This window comes from Protopterus annectens, chromosome 10.part0 (genome assembly GCF_019279795.1).
Source record: "Protopterus annectens isolate FY-2018-M chromosome 10.part0, PAN1.0, whole genome shotgun sequence".
NCBI lineage: Eukaryota > Metazoa > Chordata > Ceratodontiformes > Protopteridae > Protopterus > Protopterus annectens.
The window spans coordinates 1,783,066,084-1,783,092,092 of record NC_056744.1 but is presented as its reverse complement, the minus strand read 5'-3'; the positions used below and the strand labels follow the sequence as shown (position 1 = coordinate 1,783,092,092).

General features: G+C 39.4%; 1 protein-coding gene across 1 annotated transcript in view; it reads right to left on the bottom strand.

Annotated features, from left to right (window-relative positions):
- The window catches only part of LOC122814496 (integrin alpha-M-like), a 935,681-nt gene that overhangs the window by 122,382 nt on the left and 787,290 nt on the right, over positions 1-26,009 (bottom strand). The window contains exon 24 of the mRNA XM_044087070.1: positions 4,139-4,228. Within this exon, the coding sequence (XP_043943005.1) occupies positions 4,139-4,228 (90 nt within the window). The remainder of the gene's footprint in view (positions 1-4,138; positions 4,229-26,009) is intronic.

The following is a 26,009-nucleotide window of genomic DNA, read 5'->3' as shown; positions in this document are numbered from 1 at the left end:
GCTGCAGACAGCCCACCATATCCTGCATATTTTTGTGCTAAAGCACCATAGTAGGCAGCTTCCAAATCCCATGTGTACTCCTCATGTAAAACTCACAGTAAAGTTTCTGAATTCCTCTCTTCATGTTTGCAAAGTTTTTACCTTATTTGTAAGATGTTTGTATAGTTATTGTGTTGAGTGGGGTTTGGTGAAGAGATGCTGTGTTTTCATGTGTTCTCATACCGGATCACTGTGTGCTATTTCATCAGTGTAATTTAAGACAGAATTTGTTTTACATTTTTTTAAATTGAAAGAGGCATAAAAGTGAAAACGTGCAGAAAAGTGTCAGTGAAGTATCAAACAGCAGAAATGAGGTGAAGTAATTTCAGTGAAATAAGAGGAAGTCTACGGAAGTCGAAGTGGGGAGCTGAGTGGTGAGTTTTGGATAATCTTCTGTATCATTAGAAATGAATTTTATGCCTCCTGCCTTACAACATATTTAGCTCACATGTAGTTCTCAAAATACTACAAAATGTCCCTGGAGTCACTGACTTAGCAGATATAAATTAATTGGCTAAGCTGCTCTGCTCACCTCCAACTGGACTGGGTATTTTACAGATCGCAGATTAATTCTTCTTGCCCACGTTAGCACTGCCTTAGATTTCACCCTTATCCTGGTTCATAGTTTCTCTTCACTGCTTTGCATTGCTGAATTTCTCAGAAATGTGTCTGAATAGATACTGTGCAAGAAATTATCTTTTCTCTTGACCTGGAAATCCCCCCAAAAATCAAGTTTTTGGTATTATGCACGCTGGGTATGTTAGAAAACCTGTCGTTTTACTAGAGATAATGTTTTCTTATGATTCCTGCTCAAGAGTTTGCAGACAGGTGTAAGAGGAGTTTCACATTTGGGAACCGGTGCTTTGTCTTCCCATAAGAAGTAACCACAACATGGCTGCAAACTGAGTGTATGACCATTACAGGAACAGAAACCGAGAGGAATGCACAACCTTTTCATACGATGATAGGAAATTCAAGGCGGTTTAGTCTAGTGGTCATTTATGGCTTGTCATTGCCCCCGCCTAATCTTTACCTCCTTTTTCAACAAGAGGCAGGCGAGTTTGGTCAGAGATGAATTTCTGAATATCCATCCAGTTATCTAGCTCCTGTTTGAAGGAAGACATTATATCACACTACTTTGCATGCAGTGGCGTCTGTGCCATAAGAGGGGATGTTGTTGCATGATGAATGTCTCTCCCACTCTACCATGTTTTGTTTATTTGATAATGCAGATTTAGATATCTGGGTCTCATGTTTATAGGACAGTTTGATTTATGGAGATATTAATGGTCTTGGACTACAGGAATCCTAATGGCCAGGAAGACAAAGAAAGATCATCCCTATGGAGAGTATAGCACCCTTGGCCAACATTGTGAATCAGCACCCCATCCACACCGAAAAAAAAAAGCACTTCACTGTAATAAGCCAAACAATACATTGTAAGTGATTGACTTATTACAGTTATCTATACAATCCCCCCCCAAGCACTTCCACTGAAGAACAAAAAAAAAAAAAAAACAGATGTTCCTTTTACTGGCATACCAACCATCTGGCTAGATGCACAACATGCCTCCCTTCCCACTTGCCATTCAGGTGTCATTTATGGCCTGGGTCCCAACCTACCCTCACCATAATGTCATTTAAACTGCTACACTTTTCTCCCTGCCTGCACGGAGCACTATGGTGCTTATGCTTTAGTTAAAAAAATTCTCCTTTCTAAACTGTAACAAACTGTTTGATAGAAATGCAGCAAACAGTTCCTACAGTTTATACCCTGCCTGCACAGTGCTCTACAAGCACTTAGGTATTAGTTAAAACAAAACAGATTTTCTTTTTTACTTATAAACTGTAGCAAACTGCTTGCTACAGCTTACCACACACAGACTGCTACAGTGCTCAGGTTTGATCAGATATGCAATACTGGCCTTTAAAAGCTGGTATTGCATTAAGAAAAGATCAGAATCAATGCCTCCCACAATACTTTGAAGTTGGGGAAGTTGCTTGTTTTGCTCCACTTTACCTCCACTACTGCTTCTGGTCTGTCACTGTAGTTCAGGTTCTTTAGACCCACTATCTTTTTAGTTAAGAATATCTCAGGTTTCTGTAGTTGTTTGATATGTCTTCTTCTTCTTTCAGCTTTTCCCGGTCAGGGATCACCACAGTGGATCACCTTGTCCACTCATGATTGGCAGTAGAGTTTTACAGTGTCGAGTTGCCAGCCCAGCACCCAACCTTCCACAGAAGGCAGACACACTCACACACTCATGCCTAAGGCCAATTTAGAATGTCCAATCCACCTACAGCATGTCTTTGGGATGTGGGAGGAAACTGGAGCACCCAGAGGAAACCCACGAGACCACAGGGAGGACATGCAGACTCTACACAGAAGGCACCCCAGCCGAGGATTGAACCGGAGAGGCTCTTGCTGTGAGGCGGCAATGCTAACCACTGCACCACTATGGCTGCCCTAGTTGTTTGATGTCTAATGAGATAAATCCCACTACAGGCATTGTATTTTATGATGGATCCAATCAATGCAGAATGCAGGGGGGGGGGGGGTAAGGACTTCCTTAGCTCTGGATGATATTTCTTTTTCAATTATCCTGCTATGAGGAAGGACATCCTTACCACAACTGCAGCAGGATCAAAGGTGACGGAATTATCAGGCCTTCTTCCAATGATTCTTACTATATCCTCATTTAAAAGTGGGGTGTTATCACTGAGTAGGGCAAACATTTTTTAACATCTGCTGTAACCCAGCATACTCAAAGTTGCTTTGTCTTCTTCTTCTTCTTCTTTCCGCTGCTCCCGTTAGGGGTCGCCACAGCAGATCATCTGTTTCCATTTCTTCCTGTCCTCTGCATCTTGCTCTGTCTCACCAACCACCTGCATGTCCTCTCACCACATCCATAGACCTTATCTTAGGCCTTCCTCTTTTACTGTTACCTGGCAGCTTCATCCTTAGCATCTTTTTCCCAATGTACTCTGCATCCCTCCTCAGCACATGTCCAAACCAATGTAATTGTGCCTCTCTGGCTTTGTCTCCAAACCTTCCAACCTGGGCTGACCCTCTAATATACTTATTTCTAATCCTGTCCATCCTCATCACACCCAGTGCAAATCTTAACATCTTCAACTCTGCCATGTCAAGCTCTGACTCCTGTCTTTTTGTCAGTGCCACTGTTTCCAACCCATATAACATAGCTGGTATCACTACCCTCTTGTAGACCTTCCCTTTCACTCTTACTGGTACTAGTCTGTCACAAATCACTCCTGACACTCTTCTCCACCCACTCCATCCTGCCTGTACTCTCTTCTTCACCTCTCTTCCACACTCACCGTTACACTGAACTGTTGACCCCAAGTATTTAAACTCATCCACCTTCGCCACCTCTACTCCCTACATCCTCACCATTCCTCTATCCTCCCTCTCATTCAAACAAATATATTCTGTCTTAGTCCTGCTAACCTTAATTCCTCTTCTCTCTAGAGCATATCCCCACCTCTCCAGGGAAATTCCTGCAATTTAATTTGTAAATGCTAGAAAAAATTCTAGCAGGTAATTGTGCACCCTGTACATTTCTACCCATACAATAAATGTGAAAGTTGCTTGGAACCCTGTAATAAACAAACGTCATTTTTGTTAAAAGTAGTCAACTGTTTTCCACAGCATTTTTTCACAAATGTTTTTTCAACAAGTTATCCTCGACTTACAGCACTGAATTGCTTTCCAGTCATTTGCAATTCTGCCATTTTTCATTTTTCTTGAAGTTTCTTCTGAACATAAAGATGTCGTAAACTGGCATTTCTTTTTTTGGGGGAGTCAAATGACCTTCTAATGCACACAAATGATATACCTTTTGAGTATGGCAGTATTACTTTTGCATACAGCAAATATTTATACCACCAGTAAGAAGGGGGTGTGAGTGTCTCATATTTATTCTGCCACCACTTACTGCTAGACTCCTGGTGTAGAATAATAACTGCCATTTATCTCAGTGACCTGAGTGCACATTCTAGGACAAAAATGGAACATGGACTAATAGGGAAATAAACTGCAAAAACTATCTTTTAAAAAGTACTTAAATAAAATACATACCGAGTGACTAGGACATTAATGCCAAACTTCACAGGAAGCTCCTTTCTGTCAAAAACATCAGTCGCATGGTGCAGGTGCTCGGCATTGTCACTGTGGAAATAAAACATGCAACTGTTTATTTAGTAATTGAATGTCAGCAGTTCTTTAAAAAGATATATGTCACATAAAAGTGTTGAGATACATATTAGCTAATTAAATAGAATATAGAAGTCCAGATATTATTAATAAAATATGGCACCCCCTCCCCCAATGAGTCACGGTGAATGTCACTATGCAGAAAAGTTAAAAGGATAAAGTTAGTATAATTCCTATGTGCATAAGGTCTAATCAGTGGTGGAAAATTCTTATACAATGATACAAAGCAAATAAGACTGATTCGAAATGTTCATATGGACCTTCATCAGGTGAACATGCTCCACCTTTAAAAGAATGATCCAGTCTAATAGTATTCCAGTGGAGCTGTATAGCTATTCAGAAAAAGAAGAAAACATGGAACAGAAAACAAAGATGAAAAAAACGCACACACACAAGGGCTGGAGTGAGTTCTAAAAAAAGGTTGCAGAGTTTACATAAGTGGAGTTTATACTGTGAGAGGCTATAGGGAAACCTGACTGAAGCACGTAAGGCAGGCATGGATGACTAGATTAAGAACTGCATAGGGCTGGTCTTAAACTGGAACATCTATAAGCATTCAAGGGAGCATTTTATACACTGAAATTTGAAAGAAACAGCAGAACTAGCACATGGTACAGTGAAAAGACAGCAGACACATGCAACAACCTTTTTGAAAAAGTAAAGCTGATGTACCAGCTGGCCACATTCAAAACACTATAGCCTGCACAGTAACCATTTGAAATGTCAGGGCTAGCTAGAGTGAGTTCTGAAAAGCGGAGATTGAATTGCTGAAAGATTGGACTTGCACATACTAAGTCCGAGATGCCATTTCTCTGAGGTGTGATGATCTTAGGGATGGTATATATAAATATATATATATATATATATATATATATATATATATATATATATATATATATATATACTAGAGGAAGTGGGAGGGTTGCAGCGGGGCTTGACCACCTATAAAAAGTAGTTTTAAGGAGAAAAGCGATATTCAAGAGTTCCTCTTCTCCTGTATTTTCAATATTTTTTTTCTAGCATGTCATCAGTCAGCATTTCACGTACCGACTTTTCAGTAGGAAGCCAAATTCCAGATACACTGTGTGGAGGAAAGAAACAAAACATTTTGGGATGTACCTTACCAGACACCTGCAGCAACTGGAAAGACCCCAAAAGTACCTCACCAAGAGGATCAAAGGGCTCAAACAGATGCCATATGCTGCCCGGTTAAAGAAACTTCAGCTCTACTCAGTGGCATACCGCCTGCTCAGAGGCGATCTGTGCCTGATGTATAAAGCCATGTCCAACCCGGAATTAATGGACATGCTGCACCTCAGAAAATCCAAATCCCATCGAGCTACGAGCTCGAGAGACTTGAACCTCAGCACTGAAATAAATAGGATATGCTGGAGGGACAGATTCATAACCCAGAGGCTCCCTTCACTTTGGAATAAAATCCCAATCCAGGTTAGGTAGAGTCCCTCATTGACTCTATTCAAGAGGAATCTTGATGAGTGGATGGGAGATCATAGGTTTACCCCAGGTATCACTTCTGTGTCATTGTTAGACAGAGGCACAGTATACTAACCTCGAAAATGGGCATAGCAAAATTAATTTAAAATGGGTGGCGAAAGCCAAACACACTCTGGCTAGGCTTATAAATGCCCTAGGGCAGATAGCCTAGTATGAACCTATGAACCTATTTATACATGCCTGCTTGCTCAAGTCAGAGTGTGTTTGTGTGCGCGCGTACTGTGTGTGTGTGTGTGTGTGTGTGTGTGTGTGTGTGTGTGTGTGTGTGTGTGTGTGTGTGTGAGTGTGTGTGTGTGTGTGTGTGTGTGTGTGTGTGTGTGTGTGTGTGTGTGTGTGTGTGTGTGTGTGTGTCTGTGTGTGTGTGTGTGTGTCTGTGTCTGTGTCTGTGTCTGTGTGTGTATATGTGTTTTTGGGTGTGAGTGTGTAACATTTTGGTACCTTTGATTTCCCAGTGAGAAATGCTCATTTTCAGCAAAGATCTGATAAGAAACCCGTCAAAGTGCAATGGGCAGCATCACAAGGTGAAGATTCAAGACCACAATGCTAGGAACAGCAAGCCACAACTTACATTGCACAGGTTAAAAAATGAAAAAAAGATCAGTTTTACAACCAGGTTGTTAGGGATCCATCTTAAGATTAATATAATAACTGAAAGACACTATATTATTCAATGTATAAAAATAACTTGTAAGTTAAATCAAACTAGAATAAATATTGAGCACAAGTCAATAACAGTGTATGATTCAACAGCCCAGTGTATGAAATCAGATGTTAGCAGATACGTACTAATTGAGAAACATTAAAATTATTAATAACAATTATAAGCAAACATTACTGAGGAGGAAACCAAAAATAATACGGGACAAACAAAATGTGCGAAAGATGAATTAGCACTCCTTCCAAAATGGCCATAGGTGTATGTATGTGTGTGTGTGTGTGTGTGTGTGTGTGTGTGTGTGTGTGTGTGTGTGTGTGTGTGTGTGTGTGTGTGTGTGTGTGTGTGTGTTACAGTTACATATATTACATACATTCCACGGTCAGAGCCTCCCCCTTTAATTCTCAAGGGACTAGTCATGTCAGCCATGATTATCAGTACCAAATATGTCATATCTGACCCCCATTTAACCTCTTTATTCTAAGCATCACCACTGGTTACTTTCCTGAAGCCTGGAAGACAGTCACATAGGTGGCCCAAACAGAGACCGTGGTTACTATAGACTTATTAGTCTTACGGGTCTCATGTATAAAGCTATGTAATCTATTATGTCAGACCTCAATAATCTCAACTATGAAACTGTTTTAACCTTGGACCCTTATCGATTTGACTTTTTCAAAGGAAGATCCTGCCTTTAATCTCATTCATTTCTTTGAGAAAAGTTGCAGAAGCAGCGTTTAGCAGTTATGCAATACAAACACCATATCTGGATCAGGGTAAGTTCTTTAATGCTATTCCTCATGCAGGTATAATTGACAGATCAGAATATAAATTCTTATGTCATGAGGTGGAGAGCGAATTTGTCTGACAGAACCCATGTAGTTAAAATCACAGATGCCACTTCTGAAAGGAAAATTACAATATGTGTACCACAGGCCTCAATGCTGGGTCTTCCCTGATTTGGCATCTATTTTCCAGACTTTCAAGCCGACACTCCAGGTCTATGATTATCTAAGTTTACAAATGACTGTAAACTGGGTGTTATTATTTGATCTTTCACTGACTCACAATTGCTTCAACATGGGTTATGCCATATTAACAACTGGTCCAAAGTCGACAGGCTCAAATTAAATGTGATAAAATGCAGTATAGGTAATTCTGGTGACTAAAACATTTTCCCATACCATATAGATCATTAACCCTTCAAGTCAGAGAGTGTTGCAAGAGTTTTAGCACTCTTGTTGATAATTCCTTGTCATTGGACCATCGTGTCTCTGCAGTAGTTCAGAAAGCTTTCTGTCCGGCTCAGCTAATGTCCAAAGACATCTCCACTAACCTGAAAGAAGTCTTAATTCCATTTTACTTGTATATTAACAGACCCTTTACTGAATACAATGTACCTTTTGGCATATATTTGTCTAAACATATCACTCAATTTGAGACACCTCACAGATTCATAAAATGATCAGGGACGTCAAAAATTGTATTTATCAGAACAGAATGGAAACGGTTTCTCTGCACTCTCTCTCTTACAGACTCCACAATAGAGATCTATATCCAAGCTTTCATTCCAGGAAAGATCCAACCCTATCTGCTCTGCTATTCATTCACAGAACCAATGGAGCATCAAATATTTGGTTAAAGGAACTAAACCTTCATCAGCATATAAACAAGACACATTTTCATGACAGATTCATATGCCAACATCTCCCTCACCTCTGGAACAAACTTCCACTACAGGTCAAGCAGAGGAGCACCCTTTACACTTTCCAGGTAAACCTAGATAATTGGGTGGGCAGTCTGAAATTCTAACCTGGTCATTTTTGCTGAAGGGAACTTTTGAATTTTTTTTTTTTGGTTAGGCTTGTAATGGTCTGCAGGCTGATTGCATAGTACTTAAGATAAACGTAGGAACCTATAAGAAAGAACAGTTTAAGGATGTGCTGCTGACTGTATAAAACAGAAGGGAATATGGAACAAGAACTACATACTGGGAATTAAATAAAGCAGAGGGGTTTAAAGAAAGAGAGAGAGAGAGAGAGAGGATAACTTTATAGAGTCAGTGTATAATTTGGCAGCCCAGGAATTGAAGAAGAGTGCAGATCTGCAAATCTATAATATATTAATATTAATGGGGGAATGAGCTGTATGAACATTTGTACAAGGATAAAACAGGATTATTGCACAGAACGTGGTATCAGTCAGGCAGCCTTATAACGGTGGGGGGGGGGGGTGGCTAGTCTAAACAGGGTAGTGGAAGTAGGAATGGATACGAAATTAAGCATGCGATAATGTGCAGTGAGACAGCCAAGAAGTTTTCTGGTGTAGTTGGAGGTGAGTTTTAAAAGTCTGAATGCTTTCTATTAGTCTCAGCAGAAAGGAATCTCATTTCACATTTTAAGAGGCATAATTTGAATAAAGAATTAAATTAATGTTCACTGGAGAGGCAAGACTAGTGATAAGGAATGCTTGGAAAATATAGCAGCATTAAATGCAGGTCCCAACACTGTCTTGGAATGAGGACAGTGTCCTGTCTGTTATTTGAGGGGTCAGGGAGGTACATAAATGTTGCCTAATATTGGGTAAACAGTATACATGAGCAACTGCTGCGATATCAGGGGAGTAATGGGTTGTTCAAAATGTCATTCCAGACATACTGGTCAATAAGAACATGATACTCTGCAAATGAGATACAAATCGGGTGGATGGAGAATGGACTAGATGCTTTGGCTGGACTTAATATTTGGGTTGGATTTAGTTTTCCTGTTAGGTTGTAAAATGAGGGCAGATGGTGAAGGATAGAAGATTTAATTAAGAAAGAAATCTTACCATCTTCCTGTAAGGTAGAGGAGGGCAGTGAATGACTTTGAGTAAGACCAAAGATACCCTTAAGGGAGCACAGGGCAATCATATTAAAGAGGACTAAGGCAAGAATCCTGCCATATAATATGTCTTGTTGAGCTGTCATCACTCATTGTACTTAATGTTATTAAATGTGAAATACTTATGATTAAGCGTTTTAATACCTTTAAATGCTATATATAAACAAATATCGAAGAGTCATTGTTTGTCACATCAGACATCCGATAATATGATTTTTTCAACTATTTGTTTGAATTTCATATGCATACAAGATAGCGTTGTCGCCTCACAGTTAGACGTTGCCCGTTCGATTCTCAGTTAGAGAGTCTTCTGTGTGGTGACATACATGAATGGGCATTCCTTCATTGAAGGTTGTGCGTTAGGCCTGGCAAGCCAGCACGTAAAACTCTACTGCCAATCATTAGTGGACCGGAGTTCTGCTGTGGTGACCCCTAACCAGGAAAAAGCCGAAAGACACAAAGACACAAGATCACCTTGCCGCAGTACTGCCACATAAGTTGATACTAGGCTATCTGCCCTAGGATATTTATAAGCCTAGCCAGAGTGTGTTTGGCTTTTGCCACCCTTTTAGATTTGTAGACTGTGCCTTTGAATAGTAGGTCACAGAATATAGCCCCTTTACGGTTAGTTTATTGTGCCACTGTCTAGCAGGGACCTAGAAGAGATCCCCAGGGTATACTTACGATCTCCCATCCACTCGTCAAGATTTCTCTTGAAGAGGGTCAGTGAGGGGCTCAGCCTAACCTGGACTGGAATTTTGTTCCAGAGTGATGGCAGTCTCTGGGATATGAATCTGTCTCTCCAGCATGTCCTATTTATTTCTTTGCTGAGGTTTAAGTCTTTAGAATGTGTAGCTCTAAGGGATTTGGATTTCTTGAGGTGGAGCATGTCCATTAATTCTGGGTTGGACATGGCTTTATATGTCAGACACAGATCGCCTCTGAGTAGGCGGTAAGCAACTGAGTAGAGCTGGAGTTTCTTTATCCTAACTGCATAGGGCATCTGTTTGAGTCCCTTGATCCTCTTGGTGAGGTACTTTTGAGGTCTTTCCAGTTGCTGCAGGTGTCGGGTAAGGTACATCCCAAATGGGGCACTGCATTCAAATATGGGCCATGATGAGTGATAAATAGAGTGGCACAAAGACCTCTCTTGATCTAGATGTGAAACCTTTCATGATGAGGTGGGCTATATAGAAGGTCTTTCTAACCACTTTGGCAACGTGATTGTCAAAGGAGAGATTACTGTCTACTTGGGTCCCTAAATCCCTAATTACTTCCTCCGTACTTAATGCGTTACCTCCTTTGTGGTAGTCTGTGGGCACTTTGTTTTTCCCAAAGGGGAAGACTATGCATTTTTTAGCATTTAGCTTCAGGCCATGACTTTGGCACCAGTTATCTGTCTCTGTGAGACCCTTTTGGAGGATGCTTGTGTCAGCCGGAGAGTCTATTATGGCACCCAGTTTGCAGTCATCTGCGAACTTGGTCAGCCATAGTCCTCCCGTGTTTGCCTGTACCTCAGAGAAATAAATGCCGAACAAGAGAGGTCCCAGGACTGAATCAAACTGGTTTAGAGTCTGACAAGGCACCTGCAATTCTGATCATCTGGGTTCTATCCCTGAGCCAGTTTGCAACCCATGTTGTGACATAGGGGTTGATATTTAAGCTAGTGAGCTTATTTATGATACCTGAGTGGGGTATTGTGTTGAAGGCTTTTGCGAGGTCCAGGTAGACTGTGTGGACTACCTTCCCTTCGTCTTTGGCCCTGGTAACTGTTTCAAAGAAGTCGATCAGGTTCAAGAGGCAAGATCTGCCTTTAACAAAGCCGAATTGGGTAGGATCCAGTGTCTGAAGGTTTCCAATATCATTGTTTATGAGTTCCATGATGATACACTCCATAGCTTTGCAGACCAGGCTAGTCAGGCTTATAGGGCGATAGTTTCCAGGGTCCGTTGTGGCACCTTCCCTTGTGGAGCGGGACCACCGTTGCTGTACGCCATTCCTTGGGTACATATCCTGTGGTAAGGCTGAGCTTGAACAGTGACTTAATGTGAGGGTTAAGTTCATCTTGTAGCTCGTCTAAGACACAGCCTGGGACACCATCCAGTCCCATTGATGCTGTGTTTTTTGCTTTAGAGAGAGCAGCTCTCACCTGATCACCTGTGATGACTGGGAGGTTACACTCTGTTGGGATGGAGATTTGCTCTCTTGGGGGGGATGGGGGGGATTTGCGTTGAATCTGTCTGCCAGGATGTTGGCAATGTCTGTAGGTTCAGTGTATTTTTTTGTCATTTTGCACTAACTCGGAGCATATCTGGGAGTTGCCACCCAGGTTCCTGACATAACTAAAGAAGGCCTTGTGATTGTCCTTAGTATCTTGTGCAATTTTTCTTTCGAAGCTGGCCTTAGATGATTTTATGAGGGATCATAGTTTCTTGCTAGTACTGATCAGAGATGCCTTCCTTTTTTGGGATTTTGCTTTATCATGTAGTAGCTTCCTCCTTTTGTTGTCTAGCTTATTTATGGCCGGGGTCCACCAGACAGGTCTCCTGCCTTTGGAGGAGTGAGTCTTGGTTTTATTTGGGATAGCATGATCCATACATTCCTGTAGGCGTCCATAGAATACATTTGTGAAGGATTCTGTGGTTTGAGCCATGTTTTCCACTGGCCCAGGGGCTTTGAAGGATACCACCTCAGTTTTGAGAAGTGTAAAGTTTGCTTTTGAGAAGTTCTTCACTGTGGTTACCTTGGCTGGATGTGGGGATGTGATATGGATGTCCAGTGAGATTAATTTGTGGTCTGACCTTACCAGTGAGGGGTAAACCTCTGGTGTGGAACATAGAATCCTTATGTTTGTGATGACCAGATCCAATAGGTTTTCCCCTCTTGTGGGGGTGGTGACCAGTTGTTCCATAGCATTTGAGTTTATAAATTCTAGGAAATGTTGGGCGAGGGTGTGTGGGCTTGAGTAGTTTACCCAGTCAATGTTTGGGTAGTTGAAGCCACCCAATATGATGGTGTTTGGAGAGACCTTCATGTTCTCCAGTGTTCTCAGGAAGACCGAGTGGGGTTCCTGAGTTTGGGAGGGTGGTCTGTAGCAGGCTATAAACTGAAAGGCAGTTTTGCCCACTGTTAGTTGCATGTGGATGGTTTCTGTTGCTTCGTGCAGTGCTACTAACCTGGAGGTGTGGGTATTTTTGATGTATATGGATACACCCCCTCCTTTTGTGGTTTGGTCCGAGTTTTGTGGCCGAAAAGCATGGTATGAAGTATAACCTGGTAGTGCTGGGGTGCTTTCGGGAGCCTTAAACCAGGTCTCTGTTACTGCACAGACATCGATGTTCTCCATACTGAGGAGAGTCTCGAGTGCATGCATTTTCAGGTTTAGACTTCTGGCATTGAGCAACATTACCCTTAGTTTCTTTTTCCCTGTATTGTCTATGGAGGTGGGTTTGTCTTTTGAGCCTTGCTTAAAAAAGGCACTATGGGGATGGCAAGAACCTTAGCCAGTTTTCAAAAGCCTGGGGGTGACAGGTGCAAGCTGTCCCTAGTGAAGCAATGTGACTTGTCTAGCATGTCATCTCAGGCTGACAGACACTGGATCCCCTTTGAATGACACCAATACTTTAAACAATTGTTAAAACTTATAATTTTGTCTTTATACTGTGGCATCATTCTTGGTGAGGGTAATATGCAACTCAAGGTCAGGGTCATACAAGCCTGGGCTACATGATCAGAGAGCTCCTCTATGTCTCTTTTCATGTAGTCCAGGGAGGTACGTCTCAGGTCATTCACACCAGCATGGACAATGACGGAGTCATATTTGTACTTGCTTTGGAGTGACCTGACTGCGTGTGTTATGTGGCGGATCCTAGCACTTGATAGGCAGCTCACCGTGACCTTCTCCTTGTTCAGCCTGGTGAGTGGGACATCAGTGTGGCTGACTATAGAGTCACCTATTACAAGTGTTGTATTTCCATTATAATTGTCTTCTGTTTTACATGCAAATGAACTGTAAATTCACAGTACAGACACACGTCCACATTCTTCATTGCACCATTTATCCTGTTTTAGCTCGTTTTACCTAACCCCCTAAATACTGGCCTGGTCTTCATGAATCTCCACACTTTCCCCTCCCTCTCTATCTCTCTCATTCACAAAATAGTATTAAAACAGTACATATCTCCATACTGACATGTCGATGTAGTGACATGAACCCATATCTCCACACATAAAGAAAGAGCTTCTATGGGGATCACATTCTAACTAACTCTGTAGCTACAACTTTATAGCAGTACTTCAAACGCTGATGCTAGTTATGTGTATTACAATATTTTGTGCTGTTAAGTTTTAATACTTATGAAAAGGGAAATCAAATGCACTACACTATGAAGTCTTATAATTAAATGTCTGTTGCCTTTCATTGTCTGTCTACTTGAAACTGCATATGGGCTGAATCTAAAATGGTCGACACGGATCAATATTTGATCTCAGTAAACAAATACATAAAAGCACAGCCTAGTTCTGAAGCTGTGCCTTTAGTAAGGTTGTCTATTCTGAAGGCACATCAAGAGTTTACAAACAAGCCTTTTATTATTTCTGTATCATAACTCAAGGAGTCAGAAATCTCTGGCACTTGTCTTTTTCTTAGCTACTCGTCTATCGTTTCTATTATAATATGTTTCAAAAAGGTGACAATTTAAAGATATCATCTTAAGCTGACAGATAGACAATTGCTATTGATGATTTTTGAGCATTCCTTATATTTTCTGCTTATTTTATTGTATTAGCACTTATTAAATGGAAACATTCCCTGTTACTTTCCATTATAAAATAAATATGTAAGTGATAATGAGTCTCACAACAGTACAGTTAAATGAATTCTACTACAAGACTTAAGAGGGTATCCTGTCAGAATCTTTTGCTGCTGGACACCATTAAATAGTGTCCACTGTACCTCTCAACTGTACAGATTTTCAAAGAATGTGCAGATTTTTGCCTCATAGTTTTGGTCCATTCGTCATAAAATTTGTGTTTTTTGACAAATCACTGAGATGATCTAAGGATTTAATAACACTAAATAATGGCATGCATTTCGGTTTCAGACTTTGTGTCCTTCAGAAAATGCATGCTAATGTAAATTGTGTTATTCTAGCAACTTTCTAAGTTTATCTTCTTCTTTTGGCTTTTCCCAGTTAGGGGTCGCCACAGCGGATCATCTGTCCGCTCATGATTGGCAGTAGAGTTTTACAGTGTCGAGTTGCCAGCCCAGCGCCCAACCTTCCACAGAAGGCACACACACACTCACACCTAGGGCCAATTTAGAGTGTCCAATCCACCTACTGCATGTCTTTGGGATGTGGGAGGAAACCGGAGCACCTGGAGAAAACCCACGCAACCACAGGGAGGACATGCAGACTCCACACAGAAGACACCCCAGCTGAGAATCAAACCAGAGAACCTCTTGCTGTGAGGCGCCAACGCTAACCGCTGTACCACCGAAGTTTATAACAGCACTATTTAAAATGTGTCCCTGTTTCTGGGCCAGTGACTCCCTCATTATGTCAGACTTTGTCCAGAATTTGTGCACTAAAAGGTTGAGAGGTATGATGCCTGCATAACATTCCTTTAATATTTTGTTAATGTGTGTGTCCCTTATTTCCGTCTATAAGATGAGTAAATAATAAAAAAATGTGAGGAGTGTCAGCAGGTATATGTTTCATGACTGTTTATGAATCATAGGTATGGGATTTATAAACAATCATGAACCTGTGAGGGCTTGGACTGGGTGATACAACATGAAATTTACAGAGTAATGTAGATGAGGTTAGTACTGCTACATATTTCTTTAGTGCACTGAGTGCCATAATATCAGGACCAACAAAACACCAAAGTGGGAAAGCCAAGTAAGAAAGAGTACAGTGACTGCCTTGCAGCATAGCCTGTGGCCCAGTAGCATAGTGAGTACTGCAGCAATGAAAGAAAAGGAAATAGTGCAGAGCCTACTGCAATGAGTGCCTTACACTGCAACAATGTCACAAAAGATTAAATTAAGGGGACTGCCGACACAGGGTACAGAAGCTGCCACACTTTGTGCTTTATAATTTAAAAATGATAAAAAATGCTAATAATGCTTAGACTAAGAAGACTTTGCACAGGGGATGGAAAGGTTACCATGCTGTGTGCCTTGTACTGCAATAATATAATAATGTTACATTGTAAAACTGTACTAATGCTGTATTGTAATGCACTAATGCTGCATTGTAATGTAGTAATGCTACACTGTAAAAATGTACTAATGCTACATTATAATGTACTAATGTTGCATTGTAATGCACTAATGCTACATTGTAATGTACTAATACTACAGTATAACATTGTACTAATGTTGCATTGTAATGTACTAATGCTACACTGTAAAAATGTACTAATGCTGCATTTCAATATAATAATGCAGCATTGTAATGCATTCATGATACATTGTAATGCACTAAGGCTACACTGTAAAATGTACAAATGTTGCATTGTAATGTACTAATGCTACATTGTAATGTACTAATGCTACACTGTAAAACTTACTAATTATAAACTGTAAAATGTACTAATGCTACATTGTAATGTAATAATGAAATTGTAATGTACTAATACTACACTGTAATGTACTAATGCTACACTATAAAATTGTACTAATGTTGCATTGTAATGTACTAATGCTACACTGTAAAAATGTACTAATGCTGCATTGTAATATAGTAATGCTGTATTGTAATGCACTAATGCTACACCTTAAAAGGCTGTATTGTAATGTACTAGTGTTGCATTGTAATGTACTACTGCTACACTGCAAAATGGTACCAATGCTGCATTATAATGTACTAATACTGCATTGCAATGTACTAAAGCTACACTGTAATGTACTAATAAAGCATTGCAATATACTAATGCTACATTGTAATGTACTAATACTACATTGTAATGTACAAATGTTGTTGTTGTGTCTTTCGGCTTATCCTGGTTAGGGGTTGTCACAGCAGAACTCCGGTCCGCTAATGTTTGGTAGTGGATTTTTACGTGCTGAGTTACCAGACCTGATGCACAACCTTCAACGAAGGGACGCCCATTCACGCATGCCTCCACACAGAAGACGCTCTAGCTGAGAATCGAATGCAACAAAGTCTTGCTGTGAGGCGACCACGCTACTGCAGCACCACTACAATGCTATGTTGTAAAAATGTATTAATGCTACATTAAAATGCACTAATGCTGCATTTAATGTACTAATACTACACCGCAAAAATGCACTAATGCTTCACTGTAATGTATGAATACTACATTGTAATGTACTAATGCTACACTGCAAAATGTACAGATGGTACATTCTAATATACTAATCCTACACCATAACACTGTAGTACTGATGCACTGTAATGTACTAATGCTACACTGTAAAAATGTAATAATGCTACAGATATGCACTAATGCATTTAATGTACTACTGCTGCATTGTAATGCACTAATGCTACACTGTAAAAATGTACTAATGCTGCATTGTAATGTACTACTGCTACACTGTAAAATGTACTAATCCTAAATTGCAATATATTAATGCTGCATATGTCCTTATGCTTTATAATAATTTAGCATAATGTAAGTCTTTAATAAGTATTAATGCTATACTGTAATAGTGTTCTAAAGCTGCTCTATAATCATGTACTAGTGCTACATTTTAATAATATAGTAATGCTGCAGTGCAATGTACGGATGATGCATTGTAATGTACTAATGCTATATTGTAATAGTGCATTAATTCTATGTTGCATAGTTGTGCTACTGTTAGACTGCACTAAAACTGCACCGTAAAAATGTACTAATGCTACACAGGTTCATGGGTGCTAACTAAGCCTACAGCTAGTACTAGTAGGAAGTTTAAAATGTCCCACATTAAGTAGACTTTCTCTGTATATCCTCGAGAATTTCACTATTAGAATGGGATTTGATAACTGCTTCTAGTTTGCCAATCATCTGCATATATGGTTAACCACAATCCCTTCATAGGTTCATAGGTTCGTAGGTCGATACTAGGCTATTGGCCCTAGGGCATATACAAGCCTAGCCATAACAATTCCCTGGATATTTCTTCCTACAATATTTACTTCCCTGGACCGCTGCCTAGCAGGGCAAGTGACGTGATCCCTGGGGTGAATTCTTATCTCCCATCCAATCGCCAAGGTTCCTTTTGAAGAGGGCCAAGGAGGCGCTCTGCTTGACATGTATGGGCAGTCTGTTCCAGAGTATGGGGAGTCTCTGGGTCAGGAACCTATCCCTCCAGCATGTTTTGTTCATTGTGATGGCAAGGTTTAGATCCCTGGAGTGTGTGGCTCTGAGGGATTAGGATTTCTTTAAGTGGAGCACGTCCAACAGCTCAGGGTTTTACATGGCCTTGTATGTTAAGCAGAGATCACATGTGAGTAGACAATATGTCACAGAGTATAGCTGGAGTATTTTTAGATGGTCAGCATAGGGCATCTGCTTTAGGTCTGTGATTCTTTTAGTGAGGTATTTCTGTGGCCTTTCCAGCTGTTGCAGATGTCTTGTGAGGTACATACCAAACAGTTAATTTGTACTCTATAATGGGTCTGGGTGAAACGCTCTTAGTGATGAGGTGTGCCACATAGAAGGATTTCCTGACTGTTGTGGCGATGTGGTTATTGAACGTGAGACCACTGTCCACCTGTGTCCCTAAGTCTCTCATCACACTTTCGGTGTTTAGTGTACTGCCACCTATGTGGTAATTCATGAGTACATGGTTTTTCCCAAAGGGGATAACTCCACATTTCTTGGCATTAAGCTTGAGCCCATGGCTCTGGCACCAAGCATCTGTTTCTGTTAGGCCCTTTTGTGGAATGTCCACATCATTTGGGGATTCAATAATGGCTCCCAGTTTGCAGTCATCTGAGAACTTTGTTAGCCAGAGTCCTTTAGTGTTGGCCTATACTTCAGAGAAGTAGATGCCAAACAAAAGCGGTCCCAGGACTGAACCCTGAGGTACTCCACTTGTCACTTGTCTTGAGCTGGATTTGGAGTCGGCTACTTTTACAGTCTGGGTTCTGTCAGTAAAGCAGTTGGTGCCCCATCGAGTGATGCAGGGATTTATGCCCAGTTTAGTAAGTTTATCTATGATTGCAGAGTGGGGGATAGTGTTGAAGGTCTTGGAGAGGTCCAGATAGGCTGTGTGGACTGCCTTACCCTCATCCACAGCTCTGGAGACTGATTCAAAGAAGTCATTCAGGTTCAGGAGACAAGATCGGCCTTTCACAAACCCAAACTGGGTGGGGTCCTGTGTTTGAAGGTTGCCAATAACTTTGTTTATAAGTTCCATGATAATGGGTTCCATGCCCTTGCAGATCAGGCTTGTCAGACTGATGCGATGGTAGTTCCTGGGATCCAAGGTTGATCCCCTCTTGTGGAGTGGGATAACTGAAGCTGTGTGCCACTCAGTGGGCATGAAGCCTGAGGTGAGGCTATGATTAAACATGACACTTAGGTGAGGTGCCAGTTCATTTTGTAGTTCATGTAGTACACAGCCCATGATGTCATCTGGTCCCATGGATGCTATATTCTTAGCCTTGGAGAATGTGGTTTCTACCTGTGTGACCATGATTACCAGAATTTGGCAATCTTTTGGTATTGAGATGGGCCCTTTAGGGGGTGACGTTGGCAATAAACTGATCTGCCAGGATATTGGCAATATCCTTGGGATCAGTATATTTAATGCCATTCTGTTGTAGCTCAGAGCAGATCTGAGCATTGCTATTTAGATTCTTGACATAACTATAGAATGCCTTCTGGTTGTCTTTGGAATCTTTGGCAATTTTATTTTTGTAACTAGCTTTGGAGGACTTTATGAGGCATTTCAGTTTCTTACTGTGGCTGGTAAGGGAGTTTTTTGCATCCTGGGATTTTCCTCTTTTCTGCAACAATTTCTTCATTCTGTTGTATAGTTTGTTTATGGCAGGGGACCACCAGATTGGCTTCCTTTTTTAGCGGAGAGCATCTTGGTTCTATTTGTGATAGCACAATTCATGCACAAGTGGATGTGCTCAAACAGTGCCTTAGTATAGGATTCAGCAGTCGAACTTTCAGCTCCCTTCTGCATGGGTGTCATGAAGTTTATCACTGCTGACTTGAGTAGCATGAAGTTGGCTTTGGAGAAGTTTTTTATGGAGGTTTCCTTACATGGGGGTGGGATGTGGATGTCAAGGGTGATTAGCTTATGGTCAGCCCTGACCAATGATGGGGTGACCACTGGTGTGGAGCATCTGTCTCCTATGTTGGTAATGACCAGGTCTAGGATATTGTAGTTCCTGGTGGGACAATGGATTAGTTGATCCAGGGCATTGGAATTTGGGGAAAGGTGTTAGTACCCGTGTCATTTTCCCAGTTAATGGCAGGGTAGTTGAAATCACCCAGTATCAGGGTGCTTGGTTGTATCTTAATATTTTCCAGTATGTTTAGAAAGGTGTAGTGAGCATCTTGGGGCATGGTGGGGAATCTGTAGCAAGCTACAATTTGGATTGCAGTCTTACCTAGTGTTAGTTGCACCTGGAGAATTTCAGATGTATTGTGTTGGGCAACTAGCCTGGAGGTGTGAATATCCTTGGTGAATATGGACACTCCTCCACCTTTAAAGTTTCGGTCTTGGTTTGTTGGCCAAAAAGTGTGGTATTGCAAGTGTGCTCTCTGGAGCCTTGAACCAGGTCTCAGTTACTGCACAGATATCGATGTTCTCCATTTTTAGGAGTGCTTTAAGAGAGTGCCTTTTGAGGTTTAGACTTCTAGCATTGAGTAGCATTACCTTCAGATTTTGCATGCTTGTATCTGTTACGGTGGTGGTTTTGTCCTTTGAACATTGCCTAAAAAAGGCACTATAGGGGTGGCAAGAGCTTTAGCCAGTAATCTGAATCCCAGGGGTGACAGGTGCAGACCATCTCTGGCAAAGCATCGTGGTTTGTCAATAATGTTGTCCCAGGCAGACAGATACTGGATCCCCTTTGAATGACACCAGAAGCTTAGCCAATTGTTGAAGTCAATCATTTTGTCCTTATACTGTGGTATCATTTTGGGCAAAGGCAGGATGCTACTCAGGGCTAGGGTCATACCTGCCTGGGCCACATGATCCAAGAGCTCTTCCATGTCTCTTTTCATGTAGTCCAGAGAGGTAAGTCTCAAGTCATTCACTCCAACATGGACAATGACAGAGTCGTATTTGTACTTGTTGTGGAGTGACTTGAGTGCATGCATTATGTGGCGGATCCTGGCACCTGACAGGCAGCTGACTGTAATTTTCTCCTTGTTCAGCCTGGTGAGTGGGACATTAGTGTGCCTGACTATAGAGTCACCTATGACTAAAATGTTGGGTATGTTGTCTTGCCTTAGGGGCTGTTGTTGGGTGGCACACTGGTGTTGTGAGCTATGTGTCACTTCGGTTGTGACTGGTGTCTGTTTGCGTTTCAGCTTCGGAAGTCCTTGTTGCTTGGGCAGGTTAATGTTAAGGGCTGCCACATATGTGGGTTTAGTGCTGCTATGTGTGGGTTTTGAAGGGCTATGTGTTGATTGAGGTGTAGTGTAGGTGTTAACCTAATCCTCTTGACTGTCTAGCACAATCTTGGCTAGAGAGAGCTTTGCTTCCAGTTTGGCTATGGAAGTGCATCTCTCACAGGTTGTAGTGCTGGGTGGTAGGAGGAGACGGTTGTCTGTGTACATGAGACAGTTGCCCAGATTCACCAGGTGGACAGGAGAAATCACCATATAAGCTTTTAAGTCTATGAAATACATATCACGGAAGAAATTGCCCAGGACAAAGCCCTGTATGACAAGTATACCAGTGTATCATGTTCCAAATGCTGCATAGTTATAGTATACTAATGCTGTACTGTAATAATGTACTAAATGCTGCATTCAAATAATGTGCTAGTGTTACACTGTAATAATGAACTAATGCTATACTGTAACAATGTACTAATGCTACAATGAAATAATAGACTAATGCTATGTTGTAATATTGTACTAATGTTACAATTTAATAATACACTAATACTATATTGCAATAATGCAATAAATGCTATATTGTAATAAGGTACTAAATGCTATACAGTAATAATGTACTAATACTACATTGTAATTGTGAGCTAGTGCTACAATGTAAATTACACTAATGCTACAATTTAATAATCTACTAATGCTAAACTGTAAAAATGTACTAATGTTATGGTGTAATACTGTACTAAATGCTACACAGTAATAATGCACTTATGCTATACTGTAATTGTGTGCTAGTGCTACACTGTAATAATGAACTAAAGCTATACTGTAGCAATCTAATAATGCTACAATGAAATAATAGACTGATGCTACATTGTAATACTGCACTAATGTTATAATTTAATAAAACACTAATGCTATATTGTAATAATGAAATAAATGTTGCATTGTAATACAGTAGTGTCATATTGCAGTAATGTACTAAGCTATATTGTTATAATGTACTAAATGCTACACAATAATACTGTACTAATACTACATTGGAAAGTGAACTAGTATTACAATGTAATAATGAACTAATGTTGCATTGTAATAACGTACTAATGATAAACTGTAAATATGTACTAATGTTATATTGCAATACTGCACTAAATACTACACTGTAGGAATGTATGTATGATACATTGTAATAGTGTGCTACTGCTACACTGTAATAATGAACTAACTCTGCATTGTAATAAGTGCTCTTATGATACATTCTAATAATATACTAATGCTGCATTGTAATATTGGGGTCTACTTTATTCCTGCGAAAGCCGAATTGCTCGAATACAACTCGCGCAAACCATAATGAGTGAAATGCGAATATGTCGAATGCACTAAACCATGAAATTCGAAATCTTGATCTCTCATAGCTGGCCAACCCCACCGCCTGCAACATACCACCTACCGAAACACAGTAAAAAAACAACACATACACACACTAAATAAAACCCTACTTCTAACCCTACACTAAACCCTACATACACAACTATCTATGCACTTTCTTTAACCCCTCCCTAACCCTAAGGTCCGTAACTACCGCACACTTACCCTACTGAGCTATACCCAAACAAACTAAATATTCCACACACATACACTTAACAAAACCCTACACTAAACCTTACATACATTACCTATCTATGCACTTACCTTAACCCGCACCCTAACCTTAAGGTTCGTAACTATCACACACTTACTTTACGGAGCTATTCCGCAGACAGGCCAACTATGCAAATTCGATATTTCCACTTTCACGGTTTAGTGCATTTGACATACTTGCGTTTTGCTTATGTGTCACGCAAATTGTATTTGAGCGATTTGGTTTTCATGGAATAAAGTAGACCCATAATATTGTTCTAATACTACAATGTATTAATATATTTACTCTACACTGTAACAATGTATTAATGCTAAACTGTAATAATATACTAATGCTACTTTTTAATATTATACTAGCACTATATAGTAATACTGTACTTATGCTAAATTGTATTAGTGTACTAATGCTACACTGTAATAATGTTCTAATGCTTCACTGTAATAATATATTAATGTTACATTGTAAAATTCTACTCATGCTGCAATGTAATAATAAACTAATGCTACATTGTAATAATATACTAAATGCTACGCAGTAACAATGTACTAATGCTACATTGTAATATTGTACTAACACTACAATGTATTAATATATTTACTCTACACTGTAACAATGTATTAATGCTAAACTGTAATAATGTACTAAACCTACTTTCTAATATTATACTAGCACTACATATTAGTACTTTACTTATGCTAAATTGTATTAGTGTACTAATGCTACACTGTAATAATGTTCTAATGCTTCACTGTAATAATATAGTAATGTTACATTGTAATATTCTACTAATTCTGCAATGTAATAATAAACTAATACTACATTGTAATAATATACTAAATGCTACACAGTAATAATGTACTAATGCTGCATTGTAATAGTTTACTAGTGCTACACTGTAATAATGAACTAATGTTAAATTGTAATGTGTTCTAATGATACACTGAATAATGTACTAATGCTGAACTGTAATAATATACAAATCCTATTTTTTAATAGTATACTAGTGTACAAATGTTGCTTTGTAACATTATGCTAATGCTACATAATAACATTGTACTTATGCTAAATTGTAATGGTGCACTAATGCTAGATTGTAACAATGTCCTAATGCTTCTATGTAATAATATACCAATGCTACACTCTAATAGAATGCTGATGCTTCTTTGTAATAATGTAGTAATGCTACACTGTAATAATAGACTAATATTACAATGAAATAATACACTAATGTTACATTGTAATAACACATTAATGCCAAACTGCAATACTGTACTAAGCTATATTGTAATAATGTGCTAAATACTGCACCAAAATAATGTACTCATACTACATTATAACAGAGAGCTAGTGCTACAATGTAATCATTAACTAAAGCTAAATTGTAATGTGTTCTAATGATACACTGTAATAATATGCTAATGCTAATAAATGTTCTTATGATACATTGTAATAATATACTAATGATATGTTGTAATATTGTACTAACACTGCAATGTATTCATATATGAATGCTACATTGTAATAATGTGGTTGTGCTACATGTAATAATGAACTAATAACCTAGTTACTGCTAATATAAAATGAAACAATCACAACTGCCCCAAACTGTAGATCCAAAAAGCACAGACACAGAATCTTAGTGCTTTCATTCACTTTAATACACATGAACCTCCTGAGAAACAATGAAACCACCCCTAAAGACAATTTAAATAGCAAGAAAATCACATGATCAATGATGTCATTCATTCAAACCATTTTGACTGTTTTTAAATACAAAATATAAAAGACATAAAAGAGTTTTTCTCCATTACTCATAAAAAATTATTATGTTATAAAAAAACTAAATTTTTATAATCGTAACTAATATAGTTACTTCTATTGTAAAAAAACATTTAATGTTAATGTAATCTTTTAAACCTGGTATATAATCTGCACCCAAATGTATTTGCCACAAAGATTCCATGCACTCTAATAGTGTCTTGTAATCACCCGTGTATAAGTCCTGACCAACACTGTCTATGACAAAAAAAGTGAACTTTTTGAAATCACTACATATGCTAGAATGTCTTGCCAAAGCATTGGTTTGTTCTTTTTTTCTTTATGGCTAACACATGTTCATAAATTCTCCTTTTAAGACACCTAATGGTCTTTCCAACATAATAACTGGGGCATGATTCATGTGCAATGTGCACTACCATCTCACTATTGCAAGTGAAATAGTCCTTTGACCAAAAGGTTTTTTCTTTTTACCAGTTATGACCGAGGATGAATTACTAATATACCTGCATTGTCTACAATTGTTGCAATAAAACGTGCCTCTGGTCTGAATAAAGCTTTTATTAGTGTTATTATTGTGACTACCCCCTGTTCCAATAAACTTTTCATGTTTAATTTTTCTTAAAAGTGAATTTTGGTCGTGTGCCTATAACCTTAACCAAATCAATGTTCCCCAACAAGACTTTCCAATTGCCCACTATAATTTCTTTAATGGACCACATCTTGTTGGTGATTGGTAAAGGAAAGGCACAATAAAAATCATTATTCTCTAAATCACTTCTCCCATTCCTAATATTTTATGCCACAATCTGAATTTGACCCTTCAAAATGGGACATGCACTTCCATTTCTCAACAGAACAACTTCTTTTTCTATTTTCTCAAGCCACGTTTTGTCATACCGTCTTGCCATGAAAAGTGCCCTCAGACTTTTCAAGTCCAATAAAAAAGTGGTGTCCTTAGACGTTAGTCAGCTAAGTCTAATGAGCTGTCCTTCGACTACTCCCTTTTTCATATGAACTGGGTGTAAACTATGTTTGTGTAGGTATTGGTTTACAAAAACTGATTTTCTGAAAATACTAATTTTTTTTTTTTTATTTTCTGAAAATACTACTAATAAATTCCTTCGACTCTCTATCATATGTGATACTTAAATCCAGGAAATCCAGTCTTTCCCCAAACCCACTGATTGTGAACTTAAGAAAGTCTGTGGTGTTGTTCAAATACGTGACAAATGACTTGAACTCTTCATAACTTCCATCCCACAGAAAAAACAAATCATCTATGTAACAGTAATACATCAATACCTTTTCAAAGCCTGGGTAATTTGTGATATACTTACTTTCCCAGTGTGCCATTGCTAGGCTAGCGAAAGCAGGGGCCACTCTTGTCCCCATCACCACCCCTGCTGTCTGTTTGTACAATTGGTTATTGAATTTGATAAAATTGTTATCCAATACCACTTCCATAAGTGTACAGATGGTGTTAATCTTGGAATTCTCAAGACTACTCTTTTCAACCAAATATTCCCTCAGGAAGTCTATTCCTACTTCCTGATCAATACAAATGTAGGGGGAAATTACATCTAAGAATGCAAAAACAAAATTCTCTAGTTGCAGTTTATAATCCCTCAATATTTTCAATAAGTGCCAGGAATCCCTTAAATAATACTTAGAAGTCTGCACTATAGGATTTAAGACATGATCCAACCAAACAGACATTGTTTCTGT